The sequence below is a fragment of the Platalea leucorodia genome, assembly GCF_965183815.1.
Source record: "Platalea leucorodia genome assembly, chromosome: 21".
Lineage (NCBI taxonomy): Eukaryota > Metazoa > Chordata > Aves > Pelecaniformes > Threskiornithidae > Platalea > Platalea leucorodia.
The window spans coordinates 2,142,476-2,165,757 of record NC_138843.1 but is presented as its reverse complement, the minus strand read 5'-3'; the positions used below and the strand labels follow the sequence as shown (position 1 = coordinate 2,165,757).

At 69.0% G+C, this 23,282-nt stretch overlaps 1 protein-coding gene across 1 annotated transcript; it reads right to left on the bottom strand.

The window, feature by feature from the left end:
* Positions 1-9,958: 9,958 nt before the first annotated feature.
* Positions 9,959-13,652, bottom strand: MEF2B (myocyte enhancer factor 2B; the record flags this gene model as incomplete). The annotated part of the gene is made up of 8 exons (XM_082331024.1): positions 13,594-13,652; positions 13,196-13,399; positions 12,997-13,125; positions 12,734-12,896; positions 11,642-11,787; positions 10,944-11,055; positions 10,758-10,848; positions 9,959-10,271 (listed from the first exon to the last, which is right to left on the bottom strand). The coding sequence occupies exons 1-8, from the start codon at positions 13,645-13,647 to the stop codon at positions 9,959-9,961; spliced, it is 1,212 nt and encodes a 403-aa protein (XP_082187150.1). The 5' UTR covers positions 13,648-13,652.
* Between the last annotated feature and the right edge of the window lie 9,630 nt (positions 13,653-23,282).

Sequence of the window (23,282 nt, the reverse complement as noted above, 5' to 3'; positions counted from 1 at the left end):
GGGCGCGGTGCCGCGGTCCGGCTCCACGTCCCCCCCGTGCGGCCGCCCGGGGCCGGTCCCGGCCGGCTCTGCCCGGGGCAGGGGACCCGCTCCGCTCTCCCGGTAACGGCGGGGCAGCCCCGGCCAGGGGCGGGGGGCAGCGGCCTTTCCCCGGCACCCGCAGCCGCTTCACACCGGGAGCGTAACGGCGGGCACAGCCGTGCCCCCCGTGTGCACACCCGCACCCCGGGGTGCCCGGGCACCCGTGCGCACACCCGGGAGCCCACGCAGGTGCGCACCCACCCCCGGCGCACGCCCCGGGGCGCTCACACCGATGGTCACACTCGCCCTGATGCACGCACGGCCCCGCACACCCACCCGCACGCCCACCCGCACGCAGGGCCCCCTGGCTCTCCCCAGCCTCCCCAGCCCCGGCCCCCGGCCCGCCGGGCTCCGCAGCCCTCCCGGGGCCGCCTCGTCGCACCTCGCTCCGGTGGAAACGGCGGAAAACGAAACCCACGGGCGACCCGGGCAGAGCAGCGGCCCCGGCGGCGGGAGCAGCGCCGTGACCCGGCCGCGGGCAGCCCCGGGCCGGCTCCGCTTCCAGCGGGGCCCGGGAGCAGCGCGGCGGGGCCCGGCTGCCGCTCAGGGGCTCCGCGTTTCGGGGAGGAGGCACGGATCCGTCCCGGCCCCCGCTGCCCGCACCCGCCCGTGTCTATAGGCACACCTCTACCGAGAGAAAATACCGGGTGCAGAGGAATACCGGCGTTTGAAAGGGCCCGGAGCGATGCACGGCGCCGCTTGCGGAGATGCCAACCCTCCAGCACCGGGGGCTCCCCGGGAGCAGCGGTGCTTCGTGCCCGGCACCGGGGGCCCCCCAGGACGGGGGAGCCCTCGGCGGGAGCCCCGGCGGCCGCAGCTCGGCGGGGCGCGGGCGGAGGAGGCTCCCGCCGGCCCCGGGCCCCGCCGCTCTCCGTGGTGCTGAACCGCCGCCGCGCCCGGGGCCGCGCGGGGCCGTGCCTCCTCCGTCCTTCTCCTTCCAATTAATTCTTGTTAGCGCTATTAATTATTATCGTTATCAGCCCCGCGGTTCCCGTCGCTCCGGTGCACCGCGGCAAGGCCAACCGTTCCGAGCGGGAAGCTGGTACCAGCGAGGCAACCGGTTGCCGAATTAACGGCTCGTCCCCCCGCACGCTGCCGGTGGCTGCCGCCCGCGCTCCCCCCCCGCCCCGCACCGTGGGCCCGCACCACGCGTGGGCCGAGCCGGTGCCGTTACCTCCGCAGCCGGGCTCCGAAACGCCTCTCCTGCCCGGTCCCGGCCCCGCTGCCGTCCGCACCGCCCGGGGCACCGCCGGTCCCGGCCCCGCTCCGCCGCCCCAGTGGGTTCCGCTACCGAACCGCTCCTTCCCCGGGCGGGCCCGGTCGCTGTCCTTCCCCAAAGGGTAAAACCCCACCAACGACCGCGGCCCCCAAAGCTCCGCCGAGGGAACGAACGGGACCGGCGGAGCTTCTCCGCCGCCCCGGCAGCACCCTCCGGCCCGGGCCCGGCTCGGGGAAGGGCCGCTTCGGGCACCGGCGGGGCCGGGGCGCAGCAGCCGCGCCCGCCCCGCTCCTCCGCCGCCCGCGGGCCCGGGAGCCGCCGCGCAGGGCCCGGGCGGGCCGCAGCGGCCCGGTTCGCCCCCGCCGGTTGCCGGTCCCCGCTCCCCACGGTTCCCTGCCCCCGAGGGGCCGCGGGGGGAGGCTTGGCAACGCCGACGCGGGAAGGGCGGCCGCCCCACGCGTGTGGGCGGCGGGGGCTCCACGGGGACCGCCCGGCCCCGTTCCTCCCCGGCGCTCACCGAGCCGTCGCCCGCCTGTACCCCTCGCCCCGGCGGCTGCGGGCGCTGGCTCCGGCCCCGGCGCTTCTCGTCCCCCCTTCTTCCCCTCGCCTACACCCTCGTGTGAATCAAATACCTTCACTACAGCAGCCATGTTGGGCTCCGGTGCGAGCACGGCGCTCGCCGCAGGAGCCGCCGGCCGCCTCGGCGGGAGGCAGCGCGGCCGGGCTCGGCTCGGAGCGGCGCGGGGGGCCCGGCTCCCACCGGAGAACCGGAGCCCGGGCAGCCCGCAAGCCGCCGGCCCCCCTCTCCCATCGCACGGAGGGATGCGGCGGTGTGCCGCTCCCCCGCAACTTCCCACCGTTACCGGTAACGCCACTAACTGCGGGTCCCGCACCTGCCCCGCATCCCTCCGGTAAGAACCGGCCGCATCCCGGGGCTGCTTTTGGAAAAGAGGGGGGGGGACCTGCCGTTACCTCCGCCTGGCCCGGTGTGCCGGTCCCCCGCGGCGCCGCTCGGCCGAGCCCACCTGGGGAGGGAAAGAGAGAGAAGAGGCGTCAGGAGGAGCCGCCGCCATCGCTCCCAACTTGGAGCAACTTTCCCGGCGAGGCCGGCGGCGGGGGCGGGGGGTGGGCGGCGCTGGAGCCCCTGCCCGGTCGGCCGGGCTCGGTCCCGCCGGCTGGCGGGGCTGGGATGCCCCAGAGCCGGTCCCTTCCACCCGTGGAGCGGGGACACCCACCCGGAGCCCGGCCCTGCCCAAAGGGCCAAGCCGGGACACGGCCTCTGCTGCCGGGGAAATACAGGAGACCCTGGCGGAGGGGCAGCCCCGCTCCCGTCTGTCTGTCTGTCTGTCTGTCTGTCTGTCTTTACCGGGCGGGGGGCGGCCCAGCTCCCCCGCGCCGTGGGCACCGGAGCCTCCCCGGGCACCGGAGCATCGCTCCGGGCCGCCGCCGCCGCTCCCCGGGCAGCGGAGCCGCTCGCCCGCCCGGCCCGGCGCCCCGCGAAAGCGGATTTTTCAGCTGGGGTTTTTTTTTTTTTTCCTTTTTTCGCCCTTTTCCTCCCACCGAGTTTTTTTCCCCCTTTTTTCTTTCCCTTTTCCCGCCCCATTTTTTTTTTTTTTTCCCCGTTTGATCCCAGCGTTGTCGCTGGGAATTATTTGCATTTAAACCACAACGACTCGTTCCCCTGCACATCGCTTCGCAGCTCAATTCAACCAGCACCAGAGAGGGTGGGACCCACCCCGAGGAAAAGGGGTCCCCAAACCCCCGGCCAAATCCACCCGGATTCCTGCCCGCCTGGAAATATCGATGTGGGCGAAAACGAAAGATTTAACAGATTTTAATGATTTTCCTTTCGGCAGCCGCTGTCACCCAAAGGTGCTGTAGCAACAAAGAGCGGGAGGGGATTTGATGCTCGTATTTTTGGCCTGTTCCCGTGCAGAAATATTCTCCTAAAGCCCCGAACGCTTTGCAAAGATTGATCTCTCAAAAAACAACCGTAGCCTGCCCTGCAAAGTGCTTCAAGAGAAAATCTGATTTTCTATTTGTCCCCCGGTCGCTGCTAAACCCCTCGGAGGACGCAGACACGCGGCACCCGCTGAAACTAAGGGCGAGGAGGGGGACTGGAAATCAAACCACCCCCCTCCCAGTCCAAACTGGGGGCAAACGGTTTCCCCCCGCGCACGGCAGAGGTTTCCCCGCTCGGGAAACAACGGCGTGGAAATCCCCGCCGCGCCCGCCCGGGCAGAGCCGGGCGCCTCAGCACCGCAACAACCCCCTTACTTTTTTAGGGGGGAAAAAATAATAATAAAACTAGATCTTTTTTTTTTCCCTTTCTCCAGAAATGCCGAATTCAGCCCCGGCCTTTTGCGTGGGGAATTTTTTGTTGTTGGTTTTTGCGGCTGGGATAGAGCCTCGCACCAAGGCAGCGCTGGGAGGGGGATGCCCACACAACACACGGCCCCGGCGCAGCACCCCCAACCCCCCAGGTCCCTGCTTCCCCTTTTTTTCCCCCCACCCCCCCAAAAAAAATAATAATAATTAAAAAAATAGCTCCAGACACCGAAACTTCGCTCCGGCAGCCCCTTACCTCGGGCACCGGGCAGGGCAGGGCAGTCGGTCCGACCGGCCCCGGGGCTATAAACCCCGGGGGTGGCTTTGGGGAGTTTGCCGGAGTTCCCTCGGGCTGTCCCCTTTTGTGTCCCGTTGCCATCTAGAGGCCCTGAGTAATTAATTTCACACCGGAGCACGGGAGAAAATTTTCCCACAAAAAAAAAAAAAAAACAAAAAAAAAACCCACCACACAACCAAGTGGCCGAAGAGCTGTGAAACCCCCAAAGAAAAGGAGTCAACATCAAGTTCAACAGCATGCGGGGGGAAAAGGCCCATTTCCATCACAATCGCGTCTGAGCGGGGGCCGGGCGGGGGGCGGCGGGCGGCGGCCCCCGCGCCCCCTCCGCGCGTTCCCAGGCTCGGAACAATCGCGCTCTGTTTGCCTCGCACATGCCGCCGTTTGGGCACGGAGGCTGCCTCGGGATAACGGGAATAATGAGGGGAAGGGGGTTCGGGGGGGGCGGGGGGAGCGGGGGGGGAGCGGCGGAGCGCGCACCTGGGGACCGGGCGGTCCCGACCTGTTGAGCCCCGGCCGGGAGCAGCCGGTGGAGTTTGCGGCGAGAGTCGGGATGGGAAGCGGGGACCGCCGGTCTCGGCGGGGCGGGGGGGTCCCCGAGGCCGGGAGGGGACGGAGCCGCCCCCCGGGGGGTGGGGGGGGGGACACTTTTCCCGAAGTTTGGTGGCCACGCGTTGTCCCGCAGCCCCGGGGGAGCGGGGGGTGCCTGCCCCGGGGGAGCGGGGGGCCGGGGCCCGGGGTGGCCGAGGCGGTGGTGGACGTGTCCTGCAACCCAAGCAGCTCGGCTCCGCCGGGTATTGTCCCCACGGAGCCCGTGGCCATTGTTCCCGGCGCTGCGGGAGCCGGAGGGAGGGCAGCTTTCCACGCCTCGCCCCCCCCATCCCGCCCCCCCCCCCCCCCAGGCTGCCGGGACCCGCAGCCCCGACCCGGGGGGGGGGGAGGCAGAACCCACCCCCCACCCCCCAGAAAAAGGCCCGGGTGGGGGAGGCGCGGGGTCCCCCCTCGCAGACTTCCCCCAAGTTGGGAGAAGCGGGAGGGGGAGCGGGGCGGCTGCCGGTGCCCGCACAGCCCTGCCTGCCCCTCCGGCGGGCAGCACCGGCAGCTGCCCGCTGCTGCTGCCCGCTGCTGCCCGCTGCTGCCCGCTGCTGCCCGCTGCCCCGGCCCGGGGAGTTCAGTGCGGGGCAGGGAGAAGGGAAAACGGCGACGAAAAAAAAGGGGGGGGGGGGATTATTTACCTCCCTCCGCACCTCCGCATCCATTAATGACTTAGCGACGGCGTGAGCCGAGAGCCGCCGGACACCGGCAGCCTCCGGGGCGGGGGTGGGGGGAGGCGGCACCGGCACCGGGCGGGACGCGGAGCCCGGAGCCACCCGGGCGCTGCGGAGCCGGGCTGCGGCTCCCGGAGAGGAGCGCCAGGAGCGGCGGGGCTGGGGGAAGCGGAGCCCCCCGCCATCACGTTGCCTTTACGTGGGGTTAAACAGCTAACGTCTGCCCGGGGCTTCATCGCCGGGAGCCCCCCGAGCGGGCCCGGGCAGCCCCCGCCCGCCGCCGCCGGGCCCGGGGGGGGCGGATTCCGCCAAACATCCATTTTGTCCCTTTTGGAAATGGAGATGGGAGAAAGGAGGGAAAAATGCGCTTTTTTTTTTTTTTTTTTTTTTCCCTTTCCTCCCTTGCTTTCTCCATATTTTCCTACGTAAGGCATGACGTCCTCACGTCGGGAGCGGGATAGGTTAGCCCTGCGCTGGGGGAATGCACCGGGCTGGGGGGGGGCGGCTCGGGCAGCAGAACCTAAAAATAACGGGGATTTTATTATTTAAAAAAAAAAAAAATACTACTAATCACCATCCCGGTGACCCCGCGGATGCGGCCCCGCACGGGCAGCGGGAGGCAGGGCCGGATCCGGATCCCCCCCCCCCCGCCTCCGCCCGGCCCCGGGTACCGCGGTTCCGTCGGGGCAGCCCCCGGGGCCCGGTCCGGAGCGGAGGGGGGGGGACGGGACGGGACCCTCCTGCCTTTCCCCCCTCCCTCCGCGGCCAGAGGCTGCGCGGGAGGCGGCGGGCGGGCAGGGTCACCCCGCTCCCCGGCCGGAGCAGGATTATTCCGTGGAAATGAAGCAGAAATCGGGTAATTTTTAATTAAACCAAAAATCCCCCCCCTCCCCGCCTCGGCTGTTAACACCTTCAAGCTCCGAAGTGGCCGGGAACGGACACCCCCCCCCCGGCGCACCGGGATTTTCAGAGCGCGTTAAAAAATCGGGGGCTGCAAAAGCGGCTTCGCGCAGCGCCCGGCGGGGTTTGCGCCCCAAATCCAGCCCCGGGCGGGGACACAACCCCCCCGCCGACCCCGAGCTGCCGAGCGGGGCCGGCGCTGGCTCCAGCCACCGGAGCGATCGGGGTTGCGCATCCCCCGCCGCGGAGCCGGGACCGGGCCGGTGCCGCCCCGCTGCCCCCCAGCCCTGCCCGCCCCCGGAACGGGCAGCCCCCGGCCCGGCGCTGCCGGGGAGGCCGCCGGCTCCGTGCTCTCCCCTAATGAGCTCCGCTTATGCATTTCCCCCGCAACGAATATTTCTCCCGGCGGGGCTGGGGGGTCCCGGGACGCGCTGCCCCCGCCGCCCACCGCCCGTCCCGTCCAACCGGGGGGGCCCGGCCGGTCCCTCCCGGCCCCGGGGGGCAGCAGGAGGCCGGGCCTGCACCTCGGAGACCCCAACTCTTACCTCCGGCCCCGGGGTAACCATGCCCGGTGCCGAGGTGCGACCCCCGCCACCGGTGGCCGTGCGACCCCCGGGCTGCCCGGCCCCGCAGCCGGGGCCTCCCCCAGCAAAAGGCCCTTGGGCCGGGCCCGGCTGCTCCAGCCCCCCGGTACCGGCGGGCCCGGTCCCCCCCACCCCGGCGGCGGGGGTTTGGGGGGGGGATGGCGTATTTTGGCTCCCTGATAACGTTTTGATCAAAAATTCATTAAGAGGCGCTCGGCGCAGCGCCATGAATATTTCAGGGCTTTTGCAAAACAACAAAGTGGGGGTTCGGGGAGGACACACGGGGGGAGGCGGCGGCGGCCCCCGGTGCCCGGCTCGGCCCGGTTCGCTGCGGCGGGGAGGCGAGGAGGAGCCGGGCAGCCCGGCCCCCCGGGCCCCGCGGGCTCGCCCCCAGCCCGGGGCTCGTTCCTGCCCCGTTATACGGCGTGAAACGGCTCCGGGGAACCCGGGAGCGGAGCCCGGGCCCCGGCTGGAGCGGGCGGCCGGGCCCGTCCCGTCGGGCGGCTGCAGGGACACGCAGCGCCCAGCCCCGGCTGAGCCCCGGGGCCACCGCCCCGGCCCTGCCCGCCCTCCCGGGGCTGCTCCGCCGTCACGCGTGGCCGTGGGGCTCCGAGGGGCCGCACCCGCTCCCGCAGCCCGGGACAGGCCTGGCGCTTCCCCGGCGGGGGGACCCCATCCCCACCCGGGATGTCCCCTCGGTAGCACCACGACCCCGAGGGACACGGACCATCACCCCCACGCCCCGGGCTGGGATCCGACGACACGGGGCTGCTCCCCCACAGCTCTGGGAGGGGACAGTCCCCCCCAAACCAACCCGTCCGCCTTTTTCCCAGCAAGGGAGCACCCTGACTGCAAGGTCCACAGCCTCCCAAATCGGGGTGCAGAGCCCCGACAGCACATCCCACCCCAGCGGAGGGAGAGGTACCGGCACCGGCCGGGAGACAAAGCTCCACCAGCTCCACAGCCCCGAGTGCCGGGGCCCAGCACCCTCCTGGAGCTGCGCAGCCCCCCGCCATGCTGGGCCTGCAGGTAACTGGGCTTTACTGGGGCAGCTGGGAAGGGAACACGGGGTCAAAGAGGTGGGGAGATGGCCCAGATCCCTCCACCGTGGGCCAGGACCCCGTAGGGTGGATGGGTGGAGGACAGAGAGCGAACGCAGATGCTCTGCCTCTTCCAGTGTCACCCCGAGCCCTGTCCCCCCCAACAAAGCTGGGAGTCCCTGGGTGCCACCATTGGGTCCAGTGCAATGGAGCATCCCACCGCCTCTGCCACGCTGGGGGACGCTCGGCGGGTAGGCAGGGGCGTGAGGCTGGGGGCAGAGGGCAAGAGGGGCCTCCCTGCAAGACCAAAGTGGGGCTGGGGGCACCCCAGGGCACCCCCCACCCCAGTTTAGGACCTGTCGCAACGGGGCATTACTGGACCTGCAGGCAGCCGGGGGGATGCACGGCTCCGGTCGGCTCCCGGGTCTCCCGCCGCTGCCCTCCGGGTCCCGCCGGCCGCTCCCGTGTCCCCGCGGTGGGATGCGGCGAGGCTCCCCGGCAGCCCCAGCCCCTCCCCGGGGCTCACCTCGCCCTGACATTTCCTGGCGCTCCTTCCATGCCAGCGGGTTGCCATAGCAAATCTAAATCTTACAAACAAAACGAGGAGAAAAGCCTTATTAGCATATATTCAAATGAGCCATGCAATAATGCAAACCATAAATCATGCAGTCATTGCTATTCAATCAGTGTCTCTTACCCCAGCCCCCACACTTTCCCCGGGTGTCTCGCCTCCTCCTCGCACGCAGAAGCCCCTTCCCAGCCCCAAGGGTGGCCCGGGAGGGGACCCGCCAGCCGGGGGGACCTGGGCCCAGCCCAGGGCTGGCGGGGCTGCCTCCAGCCCCTAATCCCGGCTGGTATTTGTGTCGCTTGCTGGGCTCTATTAAACGGGGCAAACTCTTCCCAGGATTAATCTCCCGCCCATGTTTTAATCCCGGGGCTCGGCCGTCAGTAATCCCCCCACGCTGCGGGAAGGGGCCGAGTTCAGCGCTGGTGAGCGGCCGGGGCACAGGGACCCCCATCCCCACCCGATCCCAGCCTGTGGGTGCCCAGGCAGTGCCTATTTCCCCCCCAGCCCCAGAAGACGATGGGCACCGCTGAGCGCTGGCCCCCGCTCCTGGCTCGCCTCTCGGGGCCGTGGCCATGGCCGGCACACCGCAGGCCCCGGGGGATGCTCCCCACCCCAGGGAGCAGCAGAAGCCCCAGCCCTGAGCTGTGAGAGGCAGAGCCCAGCCGGGCCGCTCCCACCCCCCCACCTAACCCCCCACTCGCCCCCACCCACGCCGACCCCAAGGGCACAGAAGGGGTTTTTCCTCCTCCCGCCCGCTCCCAGGGCCAGGCTGCGGCACTGAGACCTGAAGAGCGGCTTTTTGGGCTCTCCCAGGGAGCCGAGGGGTGGGAGCAGCACGGCTGGGCCCCTGGGACCCGGCCAGGGCTGGGGGGGACCCGGCTGCCGCCCGCCTTGCTGGTCGGTGACCCTGGAGAGGTGGCTCTGAGCCTGGGGGACACGGGGGACAGCGACGCTGAGCTGAAGGGGGCCAGGGCACGGGCCACTTCTCCCCTTGGGGACATTAATGACCTGCCACCTCGTTAGCCACCCCGAGTCATGCTGCCTGACCCCAAGAAGCTCACGCCAGACACCCTGACACCCCCAGCTCTTTATTGGTGAGAAGATAATAAATAGAAAAGAGCCCCTGGGCCGGGGGAGCAGCACCCACCACCCCCGGCTGCCTCCCTCCATCCCGCCTTCCCTCCCGCCTCGCTGCGGGGCCCCGGCAGCCCCCGGGCTGGGTGCAGGATTGGGCCAGGGGTGTGCAGGGCTGGACCTGCTGCTGGTGCTCTCACTCCTGCTGCCACCCCGTGGCACTTCTCAGCCATTCCCACTCGCTGGGGACACGCTGGCGCAGGGACAGACGGACGGACGGGGATGTACACAGTGTCCAGAACCGGACAGGGGACTGGGGTAACGCTCCTCACCCATGGGGTCCTGGCCTCGCAGGGGGCTGGGGGTCAGAGCTGCAGGGAGGGGGTGCCAGCGGCATGTGGGGGGCACCAGGGCGAGGAGGGGGTTTGCCGGGAGCTGCAGCCCCAGGGTGGGGGACCGGGACCCTGCGGGAAGCCCTGCGGCACCGCCGACCCCCCCCCCGACAGCATTGCAAAGGGCACGGGGGGCTTCCGAGGATGGGGGCGAAGTGGGGGGCTGCTCCCCCAGGCTCGGCCTCTCCCCCTGCACCCCATCGGCCTCGCTATCTCTGCCAAGCGTCCATGGCCTGCGCCCGCCGCGCAGGGACGGGGGCCCGCTGCTCCTCCGCCAGCGGCTGGGGGGGCCCCAGGGGGTAGGGGTACCCCTTGGCGTAGTCATCCCGCGGCTGGTGGTCTCCGGGGCCTCGGGAGGCTTCGCTCAGGGAGGCCAGGCTGGCCAGGGGGGGCTGGGGGGTGCCCGAGGGGCAGCCCAGCCCCGGGGAGACCCTCTCCGACTTGATGCTGATGGCTTGGTGCTGCGGGGAGGCACTGGGCGCTGGGGCCGGCTCTTCGGCGGGGACGATCCGGCTGCTGACCCTGGGTAAGAGGGGAGGAGGAGTGAGGCCGGGTCTCCCTCCATCCCCTGCCGAGGTGCATGGGGTGGGGAGAGGCTGAGCTCACCCCCCCCCTCCTCCCTAGCGGTGCTAAGACCCCCCAAACTCGTCTCACGTACCGGCTGTGACCCAGCCGGGCACCGGGCAGCCACCCACCCACGCGCCTGGCACGGCTGCTGGGAACCCGGTGCGTGACGGAGGGGGGACATGGGGCCAGGCCCCCTGGGGAAAGCCGGTTCAAAATAGGCTCTGCCGACAGCAGCGGAGGGGGGGCAACCCCGTGCACCCCGGTTTTGGGGTGAAGCTGGACAGACTCCAGCATGGTGCGTGGGGGGCTGGCACCTTGGGTGCTGGCAGCACCCAGGGCTGGGAGGTGGCACCCATGGGTGCAGCAGCTCCTCACGAACAGGCTCATCCGCAACCCGTGCTCCCCTCGCCCCCCCACCCCGCCGCCGTCCCCCATCCTTACCCCAGCGCTGCCATGTCCCGTGGGTGCTGCCACGCCGTGGGGCCGGGCTGCAGGAAGGCGGGGGGCGGCGGGGCCTCGCCAGCCCCAAACTCTGCCGAGCAGGAGGCCAAGAGTCAGCAGGGGCTGGGGGGGGTCTGGGGCTGGGGGGGCCCCGCGCCGTCCCGGGGCCAAGGGGCCAGGACTTACCCGCTTGGGCCGGGGCGAGGAAGGGGAAGCCGGCGAGGCTGTGGCTCGGGACGCCGGCACTGCCCGGGGCGAGCACGGGGCTCAGGGTCTGCAGCGTGGGGTACAGCGGCCGCTGTGGGAAAGCGGGGTGCCCCCCATCAGGCTTCGTGCTGCCGACCCCCTGGGGGACCCACGATGCAGCGTCTCCCCCCCCCCAGCCCCTTCCCCTGCCCCCAGCAAAGCCCCGGTGTGGGGCTGAGGAAGAGGAGGTGGGAGCAGATCAGAGAAGCTCCTCGCTGAATTTGGGGAGGGGACGTCTGCATGGCCCCGGGGACACTGGCCATGGCGACTTGCTGGGAAATGCCTGGCTGCAGCGAGCAGGGGGGGTCCCCTCACCACCTGCCCTGCTGTCCCCTCCCATGGTGTCACTGCTGGGGAGGGGGGGCCCAAGGCCACCGAGCACCCCGCTGGCACCGACCCCCAGGGAAACCCCATGGCCTGGGGGCCCCGGCCCCCTCCTTGGGCATCAGAGGCTCCCTGGGGACCCAGAGCCAGCCCAGCCCGGGGGGCTCCAGATTTGGGGGGGCTTTGTCTTGCATGCAGGGGACACGTCCCAGTGATGGGCCACACTGGGACTGGGTCCCCCCAGTAGTGCTGTCCCCACATGCCAGCCCAGGCAGCAGATACCGCAGAGCCGATGTCCCCTCCACAGCACTCACCGCCGCGCTGCCGCCGCTCCGGCCACTCGCCAAGCTGCCATGGGCTTCGCCGCGCCGGCCTTCCGCCCCCAGGTACAGTGGCGGGGGTGTCTTGGTGGCCAGGGCTCGGTTCAGGCTGCCGGCGGGGAAGAGGGGGTAGCCGATACCTGGACAGACAGAGGGACAGGAGGATGCACAGAGTGGCCCCAAGGGATGCGGGGTCTGGGGGGCTCTGGTCCTTGGGGGGATCCCCATGGCTGCGGCTGGTGGCCCTGGTGCCCTCGTCACCGCGAGCGGCCGTGCGTGCGTGCACGGTGCCGTGCTCCGGCGAACCCACTTCCTGCGCGAGGCCGTCGGCGCACCTGGGCTGCGGCGGCCGCCCCCGGCCCGCTGCGGCCGCACGCTGCGAGCGGAAACAGCGCACAAAGGTGGTGGCTGGATCTGGCGCCGGGGCCAGCAGGCTGCAAACCTCCCTGGCCAGACCCTGCCGCGGGGAGCACCCTTGTCCCAGCTCCCCACGGAGCGGCCAGGACCTCCTGCGGGGACGTCCAGCGTGGCTGGGGTCACCGCGCCGTCCCCTTCCAGGCCGATGGGGATGCTGCACGCCCGCATCCTGCACCGGGAATGTTGCCCAGCCGTCCCTGTGCCACCTCCCGCCCACCCAGGGGCTTTCCGCTGGTCAAGCCCCAGCATCATTTTTTCCAGCTGCTTTTCTGCTGTGTGGCCTCGGAAGCACCCGTATCACCATCACCACCGGGCAGGATGAGCCCCTCACGCCCAGCTCCGAGCTGTGCCGCACGGAAGGGAGCTGTGGGTGTGGGGTGCCCAGGGTGCCGGGGCCAGCCAGGTGCCGGGTGCCGGCAGGGCGCAGGAAGCAGCTGGAGGGAGGCAGGGGACGGTGTTTCCACAGCTGCGGCAGCGCTACCTACCCACGCACCCGCCCTGGCCCTGCTCCCGGTAAGTCCCCGGGAGATGCTGCAAGAGGAGCTTTGCATGCGGCGCCCGGCTGGGAAAATCCCCGCGGGGCTGGCGAGGATGGGGTGCCCATCACGGGGACCTTCTCCCCTGCAGCCGGCTCCCCGCACCATCCCTGGGTGATGGGTCCGAGCCTACCTGGGGGCAGCGGCCCCGGCGAGCGTCCCGGTGGCTTTGGCGCTGCTGGCTTGAAGGCGGGCGGGCGGCCCTGGCCCTGCGGGGAGCCGCTGGCGCTGCCCAGGGACCCATCGGCGGCTGGTGGGGAGCTGCCGTAGGCTGCCTCGGGCAGCGGCGCCGGGCTCTGCAGGGTGAAGCGGAGGTGAGGGATAAGGAGGGGATGGGGACCCTCGGGGTCCCTCGGGCACCCTCGCCCCCCGCGCCGTGGGACGGCAGCGACTCACGTAAAACCTGGGCCGTGCCACTGACAGGTCCATGCCCTCACTCAGCCTCCGTGCCTTCTCCCCGGGATCCGGCCCCTCGTCCAGCTCCAGCTCGTGGCTCTCCAGCCCCAGCCCCTTGCGCTTCAGCGTCTGTGGGGAGCGGGGCGGTGAGTGGGGTCCCGTGCCCGCCCCGGCCCCCCCGGCCGCCCCCCGCTGCTACCTCGAGGATGTCAGAGTTGGTGCGGCTCTCGTGGGGCTCGCTGTACTCCGTGTACTTGAGCAGCACCTTGTCCATGTCGGTGCTGGCGTACTGGAAGAGGCGGTTGGTGCTGTTGAAGATGATGAGGGCGATCTCGCAGTCGCACAGGACGCTCAGCTCGTACGCCTTCTTCATCAGCCCGAATTTCCGCTTGGTGAAGGTCACCTGCAGAGCAGGGAAGGGGACGGGATGCTGCACCCAGGACCCCTGGATACGGCCCCAAACCCTCCTCCTGGGTCCCCAAACCCCCTCCGGCTCCGGAGGATCTGACACCCATGGGGAAGGTGGGAGCAGAGCGGCTTTGCCTCCCTTCGTGGCCTCGTGGCTCCCCGTCCCCCTCGTCCCCGAGCGGCTCCTACCTGCCGGTTCCGTTGATCCAGTATTCGGCTGATCTGTATTTTTTTCCGGCCCATTTTCACCTCCTACACTCGAGCGGGAGCTGGAAGAGAGCAAGAAGCCCCTGAGCCCCTGCAGCCCTGGGCCGGCCTGGGCAAGCATCCGCCCCGGCACTGCATGTGCCTCCTCGCCTCTCCGGCCACCAAAATTTGTTTCGCTGAAAAAAAAAAGGTTTTCAGAGGAAGTTTCAGCAATTTTTTTTCAGCAAAGATGGTGACAAACTAAAAAATGAAAAAAAAATTGGGAAATTCTGCTGGGGCAAGGGGGAAAAATCCCCTTAGCTCTGCTCAGCTGGCTCCACCGCCCCGGCTCCATCGCCCCCACCCCACACCGGCCCCGGGGACCCGAGCACCTGCGCGTGCCGGCCGGAAAGCCGCCCTGCCGCGATGCCAGGTCCCTCACCGGGAGCACGGGATTTAGTCTTTGCATCCCCAAGTGCCCGCCCGAACCACGGGGGCTGCTCGGAGCCCCGTGCGCTGATGCTATCCCCCGGCAGGTCCGTCGGACGGGGAGGGCGGTTATAAGGGAGGCCGGGCTGGCTGCGGGGAGGGTCCGTAAAACAAAAGGGCTGTTTTTAGGTTCAAGGGTTTTTTTTTTTTTAATTCTTTTTTTTTTTTTTCTTACGCGAACAGACTAAATTTGACCTCCGCCATTCGCAGGTCAGGAAGTGGCTGTATGAGGAGACAGCAAAGCGAAACCACCCACCTCTTCGGGCCACGTGAACCGGCGGTGGGAAGGGCGAGGGGTCGGGGACCCTTCATCCCACCCAGGTTGCAGGGTGCCAGCACCCATCGCAGCCCAGCACAGGGCTGTGACACCCCCCCGTGACATCCCCCTGCTGCCGCAGGGACCCAGTTCTTGCTCTTCTTGTTGTCCCCCAGCACTGGTCACCCCAAAACCCCTCTGGGATGCCCCGCTGCCACTGCAGCCCGGTGCAGAGCCATGGGTGGCAGCAAGACGCTCCCAATGGGACCCATGCACCCAGCCTCTCTACCCCAATTTGGGCGCAGGCCTGGCCCAGCTCGGTCCCCGCCATCCCCAAGCCACAGCTGCAGGGCAAGAGCCAAGCTGGGAAGCCAGCGGGGCTGGGAGCTCCGTGCTGCAGGTCCCTGGGGATGGCAAGCACCCCAGGAGCCCCCCGAGCCCGGCCAGCAGCCCCCCCATCACAGGGATGCACCCCAGGGGTGCAGGCTGGGGACCGGCCATCCCTTTGCTCCCCCAATGCCCCAGCTTGTCCCGCTTCCCCCTCGCAAGCACGTTGCCATTTACCATCTTGCTCAGCTGCTATATTTAGCTGATCAAAACTAATTTTAATTTATGGAAGGAAATTGCACTGCCGTTCCCACGGCCCCACTGCCACCCTGTGTCCCGGGGCCCACGCACGACACCAAGGTACGGGGGGTGCCCAGGCCACCCCGGCCCCCCCGGAAAAAGCCAATGATTCCCTGGTGAAAAGGCAGAGGTTTTCCCAACGATTCCTGCTGCCCGCGTGGGGCCAGGGCTGCTCCTGCCCTCCTGGCGCCGACACCTGCGGCACGGCACCAGGCCGGGGCTGCCCGGAGGGCTCAGCCCTCGCCTGCCCACCCCCATCCCATGATCTTTAATTTGGGGTGCAGAAACAGGAGCTGTTCCCCGGGGGCCCCGGCTTGCAGCGGGGTTTGGCCCGTTCGGGTCAGGGGATGCTCACCCGGCTGCGGGTCCCCACGTCCCTGCACAGCCTCACCCCAGGGGGATTTTTAAAGGCTCCAGGGTGCTGGGGACAGAAGGACGTGTCCCCCGGTCTGCAGCAAGGGCATGAAACGCTGCCAAGGGCCCCCTCGGCTTGGGCCACCACCCCCAGCTCCTCAGCTGCCGCGGCACGCCGATGCCCGGCTCCAGCACCCCAGCTTCTGTGTGGGAAGCACAGAGGGAGATGGTCCCTACACTGGGACTGATCCTGCAAGCCCTCCCCGGCCCCAGCCTGCCCAACGCCGGGCTGTGTCCCCCGCCCTGTGCTGCTCCATGGCAGGGGCCGGGGGCCAGCAGCCACCCCCAGGGTACCAGCATGGCTCTGAGCCCCGGAGGAGCCGCATCTGCCTATCCATCCAGGCAGGGTGCTCCCGGAGCAGGGCCCGGGGGTACCAGCACCCACGGGGTGATGCTGCAGGGGTCCTGGAGGGGGACTGGCACCCATGGGATGATGCTGTGGGGGTCCCAGGGGGGTACCAGCACCCATGGGGCAATCCTGCGGGACTCCTGGAGGGGTACCGGCACCCACGAGGTGATGCTGCAGGGGTTCTGGGTGTACCAGCACCCACGGCACGATGCTGCAGGGGTCCCAGGGGGGTACCGGCACCCACAGGGCGATGCTGTGGGGGACACAGCCCACGATAGCAGGCAGGGGTGGGAGGCAAGAGGAAGCAGCAGTCGCAGTGCTGTTGGGCCGGGGGAGCCGGGGACCCGCCAGGGCCGGACTCACGGCACGCTCACCGCGGGCTGGGCGCGGGGCGGCTCGTTCCGCCGCCGGGGAAACCGTCTGAGGCCTCGTGCAACACGCGAGGCGGTTTCATCAGCCGCCTCCCCGAGCAGCTCATTACAGCTCCGCTCCTCCTGGGGCATCGCCCCGGCCGCTCGGCCACCGCGGCCATGTGGGACCCGTGGGGACATGCGCAGCCCCGGCCGGGCCACTGCTGCCAGCAGCACCGCGCCATGTGCTGGGGTCTTGCAGTACGGGCGCGGGGTTTGGCCCAGCTGCGCGGCAGGGAAGGGATGCTCGCCGGGAGCGGGGTACAAGGCGTTGCGGCTCGCTGCCTCCATGGCATTCGGTGCCTCGGCCACCGCAGTGCGGCAGGACACGGGCGCTCGGTTCCCCCCGGGCAGGTATTAAGGGCTGGGAGGGGAGGGGGGACTTTCACTCCGGATTTTAATTGCCGTGCCGGTGATAAGGCGATAAGCAGCATTACGGCTGCAGGCGATTATCGCAGCTGGCGGTGACGGGTGCAACGGAGCAGCTCTGCCCGGCATTGCCACCTCCATCCTGCAGCCCAGCAAGGTGGCATCCTCCAGCCTTGTCCCCGTGGCCAGGGACAGCATCAAGGGAGCAGCCTGGCTCCCGTAAGGAGCCGGCGGCCAGTGAGGGCTCATGGCTGGGGACCCCCGAGCAGGAGGGAGCGGGGTTGGGGTGCCGGCCCTGGGGAAACCCCGCAGCCTCTCATTGCATTAGTCTCTACCGGGTCCCACCTCACACAAATGGCTCCTCGTTAGCGTGGCCGCAATGGGGACCCACACCGTGGTCCAGCTGCAGGGACGAAGCATCCTTCAGCATCATCGTTACGAAGGAGGCCAACAAAACTCAAAGCTCTCGAGCCCTCAAAACCTTTCAGAGAGGAGACGCTTTCCCCTGCCTGCGCCGGGCAGAGGCTCCCGCGCTGCCTGGCATCCCGCCGGCCTCCTCTCCCTCCCACGCGCGCTTATCTTTAGCCCGGCTCTCTGCTCGCTCGCACGCACCGGGCTCGCTTCCACGCCCGGGCACAGCCCCTCGGCCCCGCTGTCCCTTTGCCAGCACCCGCAGCGAGGTGTCACCCCGACCCCTGGGCTGCAACGAGGTTTATAATTAACTCCCCGGATCCTCTATATCTTTAGGGGTCATTTGCATCACGCCGGAGCGTGTAAACTTCCTATCCCAGCTCCTCATTAGCGCGCCGAGACGAAGCGAACCCCTTGAGAGTGACGTGTTTTTCCGTGTGCCGCAGCCCCGGCACGGTGCGGGATGCTCGGCACGGTACCGGGGGTCCCAGTGCTGCCTTTGACACCTTTATATCCTTCTCCATCCCCGAATGAGCCCAGAAATGTTAAATCCACCAAGTTTATCCTAAAGTCAAAGCGTATGGGTTATTAGGGGAGCGCGCAGACCCCAGGTCAGGGGCTCTGAGCTCCCCACCATTTCATCCACCTCTCCCATCCCCATGGGACAAAGCGGCATCGACGCAGAAACTGGGGAAAAAGGCCGTTTTTGCCAAATTATGGGCATTTTGTTGCAAATGTGAAAGCTGGAGGTGGCTGGGTAGAAACGGGGGTGGAAGAGAGCGGCCAGCAAGTACGCACTGTTGGCATTCGGCGGCTTCCAAACAGCGTTTTGTTGGAGGAAAGCATTGATGAAAGTGGGAGAAAGAGTTTCCATCCCATCTTTTACAGGGAGAGGGAGCGAGCTCGGCTGGGAGGGGACAATCTGAGCCAGGAGCAGCGAAATGCCGGGGTGGGGGCCAGGCCAGACGCTGCCTCGCTGAGGCTGGGAGGGCAACGGGCTTGAAACGGGGCTTTAAGGACCACCCGCCATGGACGGACACATGGCGCTGGGACCACTGTGGGCCACATCCATCCTTGCCCTGCTCCCTGCTGGGGACATGGCCCTGGCTCTCACCGGTCCCCAGGGAACAGCAGCGCTGGGGCCTCGCGGTGCAAGCAGCATCCCGAGCCCGGCGCAGGGAAAAGTCAAAGTTTACCAGGGTTTCTGCCGGGGGCTGACAGGCCCTTCTGCTTTTTATAGGTTGTTTAAACAACTAACCAGTATAAACCAGAGTGGCGGCGCGGGAAGGGGAGTGGGGAAGGCAGGAGGAGCCTGCTGGGAAGCAGGGGAAAGGAGAATTCCGGAGGGGACGGGGTACTGCGGGGGCTTGGGGACCGCCGGGGCAGCGAGGGAATGTCAGGGCATTGAGGACAAGGGGTTTGGCTCCACTAACCACCTTCCCCATCTCACCAGCATCACCCCAGCACCAGCAAAGCCCCTGGGGGCAGTTATAATTCAGCTATCTACCCCCACCGCAGCACGGGGCCCAGCCACAGCATTGCCCCACGCCTCTCCAGAGCCAAATGCAGGCTTCAGCTGGGCTCAGGGGGGCCCGGCTGCCACCCAGCCCCGGCCCCGCGCTGGCTCCAGCCCCGCTCGGGGTGACACAGACCGAAAGTCCCACCAGCACCCAGCACCGCCACGGCCTGGTGCCGTCGGGCGAAGCGCGGCAATGGGTGGAGGCTTTTCGGTTCCAAAATGACTGTGTGGAAGGAGGAAGGATTGAAACATCCCCGAAAAACGAGACAGCTCTTTCCCTTGGAAAGACGGACGGACACAGGGACCCCCTCCGGGGCCCAGACCACCTTTTTTGCTCGGTGTTGGGAACGCCGCTGGCAGCAGCCAAGGGAAGAACCACGCTGGTCCCGCGGGGCTGGGCCGCCCCAGGCTGCAGCTGGGCATCGATACGGGAAATGATGCTCGGGGCTGCTTGAGGGTTTGCCGGGGGCAGCCAGAAGTTGCTGATGGGTGGCCTGAGCCCATCCCCGTGGCGTTAGGGCTGCGTGGCTTACAAACCTGGTCTGCTCCTGACAATCCTGCTGTAATTCTCGTGAAGAAGAGGGAAATCCAAGGGTCTTAAATACACTAATTCCCCCCGCTCCTTCTGGGCACCCCCACGGCCGCACAGCATGCCAGGCTCTCAGCCCCCTCGCTGCCGGGATGCTTCTCCCCGGCGTCAGCAGGAATCCCCGTCCCCTTGCACCAGGCAAAGCTTCCCAAACCCGCTTTCCTTCCCCGCTGCTGCGCCGGCCGGCTCTCAGCACCGCGGTACCATCAGTGCCCCAGCCTCGGGGGCGAGCGAGAACGTTTGACATCCTAAACCAAACCTGGGGCCTGCATCTGCGTGCCGAATATCCCCCTGCCAAGCTACACAGGTCTCCCCCACACGTCACCCGCGTGTGACGTGTCCAGCTGGCAGCCAGCGACATGGAAAAGGGCCAGGATCCGGCTCCCCGGCCGGGTCGCCCACGCTCCCTTCCCAACCGGTACCCGATGCCCCGAGGGATGTGCGTGGACCGAGGGGGCACAGCCCATCGTTTCCTTCCAGCTCACCCGCCAGCTGCCACGTTAATTCATTACCTGCAAAGCCCCGTCTCCAGAGCCAGCAGCTCTGGGAAACTTTCTCTCATTAAAAGAGTAAAGCCCCGGGGACGGGGACGCGCTGGCAATCGGCTGCGGCGGGCAGGAGGATCCGGCAGAGGATCCACCTCGCTCTCCCCGTGGGGACGGGTGACGGAGGGAGACTCACGTGCGCTGCGACATGCTGGAGATGCCACGCGCTGGCAGGAGCCACGGACGGGTCACGTCCCCACCCGGCAGCGGGAGGGAACCGGGCTGCAGCCCAGCGCGTGCTGTGAAACGGTGCGGCACCCCAGCGAAGCCACGGTGACATCAGGCCCCGGCCCTGCATCGGGGTGTCCCGGCGCTGCATCACCGGCGGCCTTACAACTTACTCCACATCGAGCCAACAGCCCCGCGGTGCCGTGCCTCAGTTTCCCCTCTGCGCAGCGGGCTCGGCCCCTGCGCCCGAAGGCCTCGGCGGGCCCGGGGGCGGCGGGGGGGCCGGGGCAGGGCTGCTGCCATCCAGGCTGCACTTTTGGGTTAAACCCGGGCGTTCCTCCCTGCACAGAGACGAGTAAAAATAACCGCCCCGAGCTCGGCGCAAACCACAGGCTTTTTATAGCCCGCCATCCCTAGACGGCGGGGCGGGGGACGGGGCTCCGCCGTGGCCAGGGCAGCCCGCGGGGCGCCGGCCCGGCCGCACCGGCACCTCCCCGGGCCGGCACCGCTGCCCCAGCCCGGGCTCCCCGACGGGGCGGCCGTGCTGGATGCCCGGGGCCGCCCGCCGCGGAGGGGAGCGCCGTCGGCGCAGGAGGACGGGTCCGGGAGACCGCGGTTGCCCACTGCCCCCCCCCTCCCGGTAGCGGTGACAGCGGAGCGTGGCCGCGGCCCGGTGCGCCCGGGACCCCCCCTCCCCGCCCCGGGACGCCCACCTGGACACCGGCTCTTCCTCCTCGGCAGCTCCCCGCCGGCTCGGCCGCGGGTGCCCGGCGCTGCAGCGGAGCCGGCCCGGCCCCGGTGGGGCCCCGCCGCCCTCGGGTCCCGGCCCCGGCCCCGGCCCCGATCCCGGTCCGGTCCCGGTGCGTGTCCCCGGAGCCGCGCGCTGCCCGCCGCCTGCCCGAGCCGCGCCGGCAACATTTGCATAGCCCCGCCCTCCCCGCCGGATGATTTGCATAGCGCTGCCGGGCTCGCTCTCCATTGGTGGATGCGGCAGGACTTGGTTTGCATAGCCACGCCTCTGCCGGGAAACGGGGCGGGGCGGAGGTGGAGGGGCGGGGCGGGGGAGCTGGGGGGATGTGGGGGGCTGGGATGGGGGTGAGATTGGGGGGAGGTTGGGGGGGATTTAGGGGGGCTGGGATAGGGGTGAGGCTGGGGGGATTTGGGGGGCTGGGATGGGGGTGAGATTGGGGGGATTTGGGGGGCTGGGGGGGAGGTTGGGGGGATTTGGGGGGCTGGGATAGGGGTGAGATTGGGGGGATTTGGGGGGCTGGGGGGGAGGTTGGGGGGATTTGGGGGGCTGGGATAGGGGTGAGATTGGGGGGATTTGGGGGGCTGGGGGGAGGTTGGGGGGGATTTAGGGGGGCTGGGATAGGGGTGAGGCTGGGGGGATTTGGGGGGCTGGGATGGGGGTAAGATTGGGGGGATTTGGGGGGCTGGGGGGGAGGTTGGGGGGATTTGGGGGGCTGAGATAGGGGTGAGATTGGGGGGATTTGGGGGGCTGGGATGGGGGTGAGGCTGGGGGGATTTGGGGGCTGGGATGGGGGATCTGGCAAGGGAGGAGGTGGGTGAGTTTGTGGGAATTTGGGGGGCTGGGATGGGGGTGATACCTGGGGGTCCTGGGGATGCTGTGCCCTCGCTGGGGGGTTCAGACTCGGGCTGAGTTGGTCCTGGGCGCGGGTTTAGGGCCAGGCTCTGGGTTTGGCCCACACCAGATCCCTGGGACCCCCTCTCTTGGTTTCGGGGGACCCCCCCAGCACCGCCGGCCCCCTCAGCCACAGGGTTGAGGGGTGCCGGTCCCCTGGTCCCCCGTCCCCAAGGTCACCGAGGGCTCAGCGAAACCACAGCGAAAAAAAACCCCAACCTCATCAGCTCGAAACCCCGCCGCTGGTTTGCAGCCCCGAAAGGAAACATCCAACACGCTCCCGCTCGGTTTTCTCTTTTATTTTTATAAATGAAGTGACCCGCCCTGGGGGGCTGCCCCGGGCTCCTGCCCCCGGCCCGGCCCCGTGCCGCGAGCGCGGCCACCCCGCAGCGAGCGGCCCCGGAGCCCTGCGTGGGGACCGCAGTGACATAACCCGCGGGAGGCTGCGAGGAAGCGCGGGGGCCGCCCAGCGAAACCTCCGCACGCACCTCGCGTGCTGCTTCAGCAAACAGCAACCCAACGCTCGCCCGCTGCAAACCCCAACGCCGCTGCGTCCCCCCGCTTGGCACGGAGGCGCAGGCCCCGGTGACACCTGGGGCAACCCGGCGCTGTCATTCCCTGGCGCCGTCCCCGCTCCCAGCCTGGGGCCGGTGGCAGAAACCCGCTCTGCACCGCAGCATCTCGAGCGGGACCGGAGGGTGCAGGTGGCTGTGGATCCTGTGGCTGGAAGCCTGTGAAGATGACCCAGAGGGGACTTTGCAGAGCGAAGGGAGGCAGATGCCGCCGCGTCACACGGTGACAGACCCACGGACAGCCTGGGTCCGACGGAGGGGAATAGCACGGCGGAGCTGGGAGTCAGCGTTTCGGCCGCAGGCCGCAGAGAAGCCGGGCTGAGAAGGTGCTTTTGCCCCGGGGGGGAGCAGAAGCCGAGCTGGAGGGCTGCCGATGTGCCCTGGCTCCGTGGCCAGGTCCAAACCTGGTCCCAAAACCAGCCCCGGAGAAGGCGCTGCCCAATTCACGCCCCCGCTTGTCTCCTGTCCTTGTGTGACCTCGGCCTCGGCGGGGGCAAAGCCACGGTGCAGCCGCAGGGACGGCCGTGACCACCGCGCTCTGCCCCGGCTCCCCCGAGCCCACGGTCTGCCGGGCGTCCCCCGGGTGGGTGCTGCGTGCCGCGGGGCGGGCGGCCGTGCCGGGGGTCCCGCTCCCTCCGGCCGCGGCGGGGAGGCGAAGGGCTGTCCGGGAGGCGCTCGACGCGGGGCTCCCGCGGGGAGCACCCGTGTTTACAGCAGCGAGGGGGAACTGATGCAATTCCCAAGCTCCCGTTACGTGAGCGGAGCTGCCCGGGCAGCAGGTGGGGAGGGGGGTATCAAATCAGCTCCCACGCCAGCCCCACGGCGGGGACGCGTCCTTCCACCCTGGCCATGCCGGGGCTCCGGTCCCGGTTTGGGAAGAGGGGCTGGAGAGATGGGGACTCTCTGGAGGAGGCTTTCGGTGCAGGCTGCGCTGGCAGAAAGGACATGACATCTTTCTTAGATCTGCTTTTAAAGCTCATGATTTATAGAGGGCTTCAGAGTGCAATTAGCACACTGTTAATTAGCCCTGCTCATAATCTTAATTGATCCTGAAGAGGAGGTGGGAGGGAGAACAGAAGTGCGAGAGCATCGCAGAGCGGAGTCGCAGCAGCTGCCGAGTCCGAGGCAGCGCACCCAGGTGCCCCGTCCTGCCCCGGGCCGGGGTTCGGGGACACGCAGGGTGGCCCTTTGCCCGCCCGGGGCATGGGACCTCCATGCCCCGTCCCCCCGCCCTCGCCTCGGGCTGCCCAGGGGCTCGGCCTGGCTCCCAGCCGCTTCCAGCCGCGGCAGCCGAACCCCGGCCGTGGGCGCAGGGGCTGCCCGGCCCCCGGG